The following is a 9,935-nucleotide window of genomic DNA, read 5'->3' as shown; positions in this document are numbered from 1 at the left end:
AATCAGAGGCGGCGGCTGCGTGCCACCGCCAAGCTTGTGTGCGGAGTTGAGCGGCAGTCAGGAAGTGCGCGCTGCCGAGCGGTTATCATCATCACTCACGAACGGTTTGTTTTCACTTTGACGGAGCAGCTCGACGCTTTCTGCCCCGAAGTTTAAGGTAAGGTGCTCCCCTGTTCGAGATAAGTTACTAATGTGTGACTAAAAACACGCTGAACTTGAAGAATATCATGATTAAGTGCGTTGTAGACATATTCTGACAAGTGTTTACGTGTCTTAGAAAGTACTTTTGTTATTCACTTTCATAATTAGGTTTGAGGAATTGACAGTTAACAACCCCCAAAGCGTTGTCTTTTGACTGCAGCATGTAGTTTGCTGGAAACATTTATGTGAAGAAGTATAATATCAACTAATAAACTGTAGAGAATAGTATGTAGTTCTCCCGTCCGAAGCTCAAAAGCGTGTGAAGTGTCTGTCTGTGGTGCTTCGGGCTTGTTTTGCAGATTTCTGCACATTTCCGCTGCCCCGAAAACTCGGTTCAGGCGAGAACATCGTCGCGTTTCGATGAGAAGTACTTCATAATGATTATTATTTTTTCTAACATCGTTTCAAATGAAGGTTTTAGGTATAGTCAGGTGCGTCATAAAACCTTTGCCTTTAGGCGAAAATGTCAGGGCGGTTTTACCTCAGTGTTTATATAACAGTTACCTGTCAGTGAGACATTTGAACGTGTGTTTATGAGTAAAACAATCAAATATAACGACAGTGCGGTGAGAATCCTCTAAATAATCTCCCAAACTGTGAAACTAAAGAGGAGTACCATGGTAAAGTGATGTGTCAGGTGATGAGACACTTCAATAATCATGTGCCATGCACCATACTGTACTAAAAATCATCTTATTGATAGGTTAAATGTAAACAAAACATAATTTTGCCATGGTAACATGTATTTAAAAACACGGTACTAGCAATGTACAGGTCCAGAAACACAATATAGCAGTACCATTTACTTTAGTTACTTTTCTGAGAATATTTAGCATTTTTGAACACTCTGTTGTCTGTGGTTTCTTTCTCCTTTGAGACGGTCTGTTTTTGTAGTGCATTGCACTGTTTTGTGTAGAAACACCTGAGGCTTGTTCACTCGGTTGTGACGTAAACATTGAAGGAAATATGCAAGAAGAGGCTGAAGCAGAGATGTGTTTAGTGCGTGGACTGGAGAGCCGTGGGGGTTTTGTTGGCTTGGTGTGCAGAGATCTGGCCAGGCAGACATCTGTTGTCCCGCACAAACGCTCGGGATATTTAATCCTTCCAGAGGAGAGGAGGAGGAGGCATAGAGACCCCCGTCCCAGAGCTCACAGCTTTTGTGACAGGTGTCCCCGTGCCATTCAGCACCTCAAACAACTTCTCCTGTGTGTGTGTGAGGAGTGGAGGCTTTTGTGTGTTTGTTTTTCTGTCTGTGGTTGCATCTCTGCTGGAGAGAAACTCAACGTCAGCTAGTGAAGCAGCCGTGCATCTTGAGTGTGAAGTTCAGATGTATTGATCTCTGTTGTGACGCGGCTGTCACGTCTTTGTGTGTTTGCATTTGCACACGCACAAAAGAGAGTGGAAGGACGGAGAAAACACACCGCCGATCCGTTTTGGTGCCATTTCCCAGCTGTCTTTCTCTCTGGTGTGTGTTCAGTGTCACTGTAACGTGTCCCACGGGACGCTCGTACAGTCCGCGCTCCTCCGCCGGTGTGTGTGTGTGTGTGTGTGTGTGTGTTGGAAGACTAAACTTAACCGCCTCCATTAGTGTTGCAGCACTGCACTTTCCATTCTAGGAAGCTGGAGACACAGCGTCAGGTTTCTGGATCGCTTCAAGGATGCATTTATTCACAGGAAGTTATTCCAACTTTGGATTGAGTCACTTTTTCATGTCAGAATTTATTTTTACATTTAGTTTCATGTGTAGCTTCACTAGTTGAGCAGTGAGGCGGTGGATCTCAGTCCTTTTGATTCAAAGGCACATGTTGAAAAAAAACCTGTTGGTTATTTCTGTGGTCATCATTCATGACAAAGCTGTATGTTTTCAAACATGTATCTGTATGTGTGTATTTACAGTATATTTGAGATTGTTTCTTCATCAGAACAGATTTGGAGAAATCTAGCATGATGCCATTTTAAATGCGATACCGCGATATTTGCGTGTTTATGTAAGGTTATGCCCTTCTCGTTTTACACTTCGTCTATGTGTACTGAATATCAAATAAGTTAGTAATTATAACGCATGTGTAACATGCTAATCTGAGCAAAGGCTTCATAGATTTGCGTTTAACAATCCTAAACAGATCCTTCAGGTCGAGTCATATTCATGAAAAAGGTGGTCATGTCCAAGGAAAGTGAAACCTCTGTCATGGCATCGATGCATTGCTGGTCAGCTGAGCTTACTAAAGTGGTGCTCAAAGTTAAACTGATTTCAGCTTGTGTCGTAACAAACGGCACTGACGGACAGCCCGTCTACAGCTCACAGGTGAAACATGGACAGAAACACTCTCGTCCAGTCGGGGGATCAGAACTAACTGGGATGTCTGTCATGTGGACCCTTATTTTGACCCTCTCTTCTGTTTACTTCACTTCCTGTTTCAACGCTCTGTTTAGTTTCTGTTTCATTGGTTTCTGAATATGAACATGTTTCATGTTTCTGAGGAACAAATCCATCAGTGAGTTTTCAATACCAAACCATGGCTTCCAGCTATAATCCATAATAATGCTTCTTCCAGTGAAAAAGTCTGTCCGTTGTCCTCTCATGTCAGACTCTACCCACATATTTGTCTTGAACTGGTTCAGCCTGTTTTTGCTTGTAAACGGTTCTTGATCTGTGTATATTTTTCTCTTGGTTCGCTGGAGAAGGCAATATTATTGGAAAGAGTATTTTAGTCAGAAGCAACGGTTTGAGTTTAAAAATGTCATAAAGATGGATTTGTTTCTTACAAACATGCAGCTTTTGGCTTCTCAGGATGTTAACTGATGAAATGTTTGTATCAGCTGTTTGTTTTTATCATTCTGACGGCACCCATTCACTGCAGAGGATCCATTAGTGGGTAAATTATGTAATGCTACATTTCTCCAAATCTGATGAAAGTCTGTGTACCCACCCATGTTGTTACACACCCGTGTGACTTTTTTTTTTCTGTGGGCCACAGAAAGGAGAACTTTGAATGTGGGAACTCATAGAGATCCATCATGGACATAAATACATTTCAATGTAATTAGTTGTGAATCAAATGGCTTCAACAGATGTGCTTGCATCTTTGACCGCCTGTGGTCACGCTTTGATTTTGTTGTGTGGAAAAGAGCATCTTGAACATTCTGCAGAACTTCTCCTGCATGTTTCATCCAAGAGATAAACACATAAGCAGTCGATATGTTTCTGTCAGAACGTTACAAGTTTAACGAACACTGTGTTTGTATGAAGGAGACACTAATTAGCCTAGAACTTCCTGCATTTCCTGTTATAGGAATCCTCGGCATCTGAAATATGCAATGTTTGACATGAATAAAAAATCAAGTTACTGTATTTGAACAGTGCAGATGTTTAAAATACAATATTTTATCTCATTTATGAATTATGGGTAGTATTATTTTTTATTTTGATGTATTATTTCCTTTTCCTATTACAGTAGTAGACTTGACAAACACTGACCTTAGAGGAAGTCTTCAGTGATGCTGTGCAGCTATCGTGTAGTTGTACACCTGTAGTTCTTTGTGTTCAAGAATAGAGGCGGTGTTTCGTGGGGGCTAACCTGTGCGGTGAATATAGCGGCACACAGTGTATTTGTGAGTGCTTCCTCTTTTCAGTGACCTTACATGACAGCATGAGCCGGGCTGTTTGTATTTCAGGCACACAAACGCTCCCTCAGAAGACCAAATGTCACCCTCCTCCTCCTCCTCCTCCTCCTCTTGTCCTCTGCGGAGCCCACGCTAATCAGCCGCGGAGGCCTCCTGGAGAGCGCTGCTCTTACAGCTTTGACAGAAGGACTGATGGGGGATGTAGATCTGCGCTGTCAAACTTATTTTGTACTCGGGACGTTAATATCATCTTGCTTAGCCGCTGTGCTCCTCTCAGTCCCCGTCCCACAATAAATGGCGGATGACCTCGCTGTTGCCATGGAGACGCGCGAGTGACAGATGGAAGGGGTCACGGAGGACGTCTGTCTTCGAGGACACCAGACCCCCACCACACCATTGGGAAGTCCTGTAAAGGGGATCTGTGAAACATGCGGCTTGTGCTGGTGGATTAGAGCTCGGCAGATCTCGTAACTGAACTCACTTGAACAGTAAACCACTAATTAAACCCATGTAATACCGTCAGCACAACATATTGTGACTTGCACTTTCCCAGTCCTTGAAGAGCGAGGGCTGTTGCAGTGTGAAGCCCAGTCCTTGAGCAGGACTCTGCAGGTCTGGACAGGCATTTGAAGTTTATAGCCCAAACCCACCCTGTAAAAGTGTCCTGACGTGACAGGACCAGTCCAAATACACAGTACCATACGAGCTATCTAATAACAGACAAGACAACAGTGTCCACATAATAAAATCTACTTTACTCACACTTGTCATGTGACATTACTGTCTGAATCAATATATTCACACAGCATTGTCTTTTAGTTTCAGTCTTTCTGAAAAAAACATACAAATAAAAATGGATAAAATTGTGCCTTGTTTGTAAATGAATCTACAGAGTTCTTACTGACGCGATCTGGAACATCATTAAAAATAAACTTCATCCTCTCTTTCCTAATGTTGGGATCAGAAGGAAGTAGAGAGAGACCGATATGGGTTTTTCTATAACTGATGTTTAGAGGTCAGGGTCGGCTGATATCTTGAAGTTTTCCCCTTCATTTGCATGCTAAAATGTCACACTAATAAGTGGATGCACAACATTTCTAAACTTATCTTCATCATTTATTGAACACTGACTTGAACCATCTCTCAAATCTTAATTTTGTGCACAGTATAAAAAAAATCCAAAGTTAACCAAACAAATCAATAAACTGATCAATTATTAAATGTATTAATCAAGCAATAAAAAAAACCACACGGCTGCCCGCGGATGTGTCTTTCTTTAAATCGGCACTACTACATTACATTTACATTTACATTTATTCATTTAGCAGACGCTTTTATCTAAAGCGACTTACAGATGAAGACAGTGAAAGCAATCAAAAACAACAAAAAGAGCAATGATATATAAGTGCTATAACAAGTCTCAGTTAGGTTAACACAGTACACGTAGCATGGGATTTTAAATAATATAATAAATAAAAAGAAAACAGATAGAATAAAAAATAAAAGAATAGAGCAAGTTAAGCTACTAAACACGGATATCTGCCGATATATATATATATATATATATATATAATATGACAAATATCGGCCCGATATATCGGTCGACTTCTAGAAGGAAGCAATGCAAAAACTGTGTTTTTCCTCAACTTAGCACTAAACAGCATTGGAACATCTTTGTTTTTAAGCCCAAAAGGCATTTTTGACCCTGAAGGTGTGACGTACACAAAAATAATGACTCCTAACTCCCAAAACTGTAGCAAGGTGAGGCAAGAGGTTGGTATCGTTTGATAGAAACGTTCTTTATTTTAAGGAAGAAAAAAAAATTGTATATATTTATCCTGCACCATTGTGTCCTGTTGAGTAACAGATGTTTAGGAACATGTATGCAACCTGGAGTACAGCAAAAGTGTGATCTGTTGTGCTTCATAAACCTCATACTCTTGAGTCGATGACCCCATCCCCCTAAACTACCCTAAAACTATCAAAGCCAGCCTGTTTCTTTAGGCCCCCCACTACTGCGTGAGTCTCAGACTGGATCACCGCTTCCAGGTCAGTGCTTTTCAGTCTATCGATGACAGAGTTTGAGAGAAGGAAGAGAAGAGAGTGACGAGCAGAGAGAGAAAGGAGGATGAAAGACGGGAGAATCAGAGGTCAGGCTGACGGATGAAGAGCTTGGGGATTTATGGCAGGCCAGCCGAGGGACGGAAGAGGATGACAATAGAGAGGAGTCAGGGAGGGTGACTGTCTAAAGATGGGAAGAACTGCAGTTTTCTGCTAGCAGAGATCCACTGAAGGATGATAAGCATATAATGCAGATGTTTATATACTGCCCATGCAGAACTTGACACTGTACACTTGACACATAGGGTAATGCTGCAAGGTCTTGATCTGATTGATCAGCCTGGTCATAGTTTATTACTAAGTAAAAGGACCCTAACGGTGACGGTGAGAATTTTACATTCAGAATGCAATCCATATTTGTGTTTTGTGTGGCATTTGTGTGCTTTCTCAGTGATGCATCTCAACACCGCAGAGCAATGATGCATATGCATGTTTACATTTAAATGCCGCCTCATCTGTTTAGTGTTCTGCTTTCAGTGCATCACGCTGCCCTGCACATAACCGTTTAGCTGCTGCGCGTTCAAACATGTGGAAACCACAACATGACTGTGCAGAAAACAGCACAGCAATGCAGAAAGTTCAATTAGATAGGACGAGAGTCGTTTGACTGATAGTTTGGACGAATACCTAATCCAACCTAGTGATCAGAGCTTGTAAAAGATCAACATGAAGCAATTACAGTGCCATTTTCAAACATGTGTAAACGCTGTTACATCTGATTATGGGTTTGAGGCAATTGTGGTGCATTGAGAACTTAACACTTACATTTTGAAGGAAATGTAGTCTGTACTGGTGGTTGCCAGGGCTGTGCAGTTGCTAAAGTTTTCTGTGTAGTGTATACAGTTGTCAGGCTGTTGTATGGTGCTTTCTAGATGGCTGTTTGTTGGCCCAAGTCAAAGAAGCCCATCTTAAGTCTCTTTAATATTATTTGCTCAATTTTCCAATTAAGAAATCCTTTTTGAAATGCACAATCCTTAAATTGTTGTAAATGATGAACTGTTTGGAGTAAAAAAAAAAAAGTATATATATATAATTAAGTTATGTTCCAAATTTGAAGTTGATAAAAAAAAAAATCCTGTGGGATTAAGTCTATACGTTTGTCACAATATGACTTCTATCACAAAATATGGAAACTATTATGGAACCTTGAGTACTGTAGTAACTTTTGTAACATGACACCGCCCACTAGTGGGAGGAGAGATGGTCATGGTGTTGATACAGTGGTTAACCAGAAAAATCTAAAATAATTAACTTTAGAAAAGTGTGTATCGGATATGATAGAGTAGGATTTCTTGTGTTTTGTGTGTCTTTAGATATGTGGAAGTTAGATTGCTTAGAAAAGCAAAAAGCACAGCTCTCATCAGCGCGCCACTTGATTTGCAGCATCGTTCTTGTCTATACTTAAGTTCAATACTTAGGGTTAAACATTTGAACAATTTGAACTCCAGTATGAGTATTATAAACGGTCAAGCTTTTTTTTCGCAAGCACCACAAATTAGACAAACAAACCATTTGTTCTGATTGAGAACAGGCATGTGCGTTTCATTAAATGGAGGGTGATAAAGCACATTGAGGAAGATCCTCAATAAGTTGCCCGAGATCTCAAGAGGAACATCCCACAAAACGGGTAAAAGCATGAGTTGATTTACAGTGCGTAAGTGAACTCTGCCCCTCTCCACTCCCGTCTACTCTTACTCAGCAACAAGTCGTCTCTTTAGTGTCATGTCACCAGAGCAATGTGCGGAGCCACGGTGACCCAAGTTCCCTTACATTTACTGGGTGGCCTGTCCCTCCCCCAGGAAAAGAGAAATAAGATTGGGGGAGGCCAAATGACCCAGAAAAGCAGAGACCTCCAGCCACTTTGAAGCTTCTCTCTGGTTCCTGTGTCGGGCTTCTCCCTCGTGGGACAAAAGGCCTTTCTATGTGGCTCAGGCGGGGGGCTGTAGGGGGTATTGTGGGACTGGGGCGGTGGGCGGCAGGGCTAGATCCCCCCCCTCTTCTATTGATCTGCACGGTCCTTTCTGCCTCAGCCCCTCCACCACAGCCAGGCTCACCAGCTGTCTCTCTACGCCTCTCCAGCTCGGCCACAAAGACACACACTCATCATATGGGCGCAGGCATTAGCATACTTATTGGACACAAGGCTTAAAGGAGATTTATGGAGCCATGCATCAGATATATTATTGTTGTGCACGGGTATGGACGGAAACCACACTTGTTTTGCATGAAGGTGACCAGTGAGTGCATCTAGCATGATTACAGAAACATCAAAGCGCCTTCACAGTGGTTGACCTTCAATTTGTGGTGTGACCTTTGCGCACTTGCAAACATTGGTTTACTTTCGCCAATGTGTTTGCATAAACATTTGTCACGGTTATGCAAGTCATATATAATGCAATGTCTATATAGGGTCAAAAAAAGTGAATGGTGTTGAAGAGGTTTATTTTGGCAACTGTGTTGCGTTCATCTACACCAGGGCTATTAAGATCTTGCCCTCCAACCCTGATCAAACACACCTGAGCCTCTATCAATGTCTTTGGGATCATTAGAGAATCACAGGTAGCCCTTATCTACACACATAAGAACTCTAGTGTAGAAGGTTTCTAGTGGTGCCAAGAAATGCTTCCAGTATGTTGGTGTAACACTGCAATATTTAGCAATAAGACTACACAAGCATGCTCAGTACGTTCTGTATTCAAGTTGTTGAACGCAGATTGATGCTACCACGGTGTTGTAATTACGACTGGGAAACTCCAAACTTTCTTTAAGCACCAAGTTTTTAAGGGGCCGTGTTAGTGAGAAAATATAATATAATAGAAGTAGCATCTATATTGATGGAGTGAAGTAGTTTGAATCTTCCTGAAGTTAAGTTATCAACATGTTTATAGCCAGCTGGTCAGATAATAACGCATCCATCTGATCCCCCTTGAGGACTGAGGTGTGTCTCTGTGTGAATGAACGGGTTATGTTTCACTTGCTCATGTTTTCAGCAGCTTCCGTCTCGCTGTATGGAGATTACTCATGAACTCAGAGAGACACTTCACTGGCAGTTCATTTGATAAAAGTATTGTCATATACACTGCCTAATGGCTAGAGACTTGGACTAGTTACCCTGAAGGTCGTCGGTTCGAGTCTCCGTGTCAGCAGGAGTTGTAGGTGGAGGGGAGTGAATGAACAGAGCTCTCTCCCACCCTCAATACTCATGACTGAAGTGAAATCTCCAAACAATGTACCTGGATGTCGTACTACTTCCAATGAAGTAGTGCCTCTGATGGACACTTTACTGTCCCATGAGGCCACAGTACTATATAGAACACACACACACACACTTTCCAGTGGGGAAAAACTTCTCCATCTTCTTCCTCCATCCTCTCTGTCTTTGTCATCTCTGCTCATCATCATCATCATCATCATCCAGAGCTCACCTCTCCTCTAACAGTCTTCTTCATGGCCACGAGGACAGGCTGAATGTGTGTGTTTGCCACAGTGCACACATACCTGACCACCTTTATGTGTGTGTGTGTGTGTGTGTGTGTGTGTGTGTGTGTGTGTGTGTGTGTCCACAGGGGCCGTGCAGCTCGGAGCGTGAGGGGATCTGACCAGAAACAGCCCGTCATCGTCAGTATGATGGCCAACACGGTGAGTGCATTTTGGTAACATGTGAACATTAAGTTATATAATTAAAAGGACATTCAGGTCTTTGTCAAGTCTGTTACAGGGCGCGTGTCCACATGTTAAAACCACTTTGTTTCCACTGTTGTCAAAAAAAAGCAGAAGAGTTCTTCTGAAAATGGGCTTTTGAGGTGCTGAATTCTGCTCTCATATAGCACTAATACTAACACAATTATCACTTTGTGATATTAATAATGCTATTGCAAATCATTCCAGCTTTGTGAATATTCATAGTGAATTCTGCATGACCTGAGTCTGAACAAGTAAAATACTGTATGGAAACTCAAACCCATGCTTATGGAAACTCTGACTGAAAT

The 9,935-nt window shown here is 41.9% G+C and overlaps 1 protein-coding gene across 1 annotated transcript in view; it reads left to right on the top strand.

The window, feature by feature from the left end:
* LOC128028712 (transcription factor Dp-2) overlaps positions 1-9,935 on the top strand; it is a 39,901-nt gene continuing 29,966 nt past the window's right edge. The window contains exons 1-2 of the mRNA XM_052616026.1: positions 1-157; positions 9,513-9,585. Of these exons, the coding sequence (XP_052471986.1) occupies positions 9,571-9,585 (15 nt within the window). The 5' untranslated portion in view covers positions 1-157; positions 9,513-9,570. The remainder of the gene's footprint in view (positions 158-9,512; positions 9,586-9,935) is intronic.

The sequence above is a fragment of the Carassius gibelio genome, chromosome A15 (genome assembly GCF_023724105.1).
Source record: "Carassius gibelio isolate Cgi1373 ecotype wild population from Czech Republic chromosome A15, carGib1.2-hapl.c, whole genome shotgun sequence".
NCBI classification, from domain to species: Eukaryota; Metazoa; Chordata; class Actinopteri; order Cypriniformes; family Cyprinidae; genus Carassius; species Carassius gibelio.
This window is presented reverse-complemented; position numbering and strand designations above follow the sequence as displayed.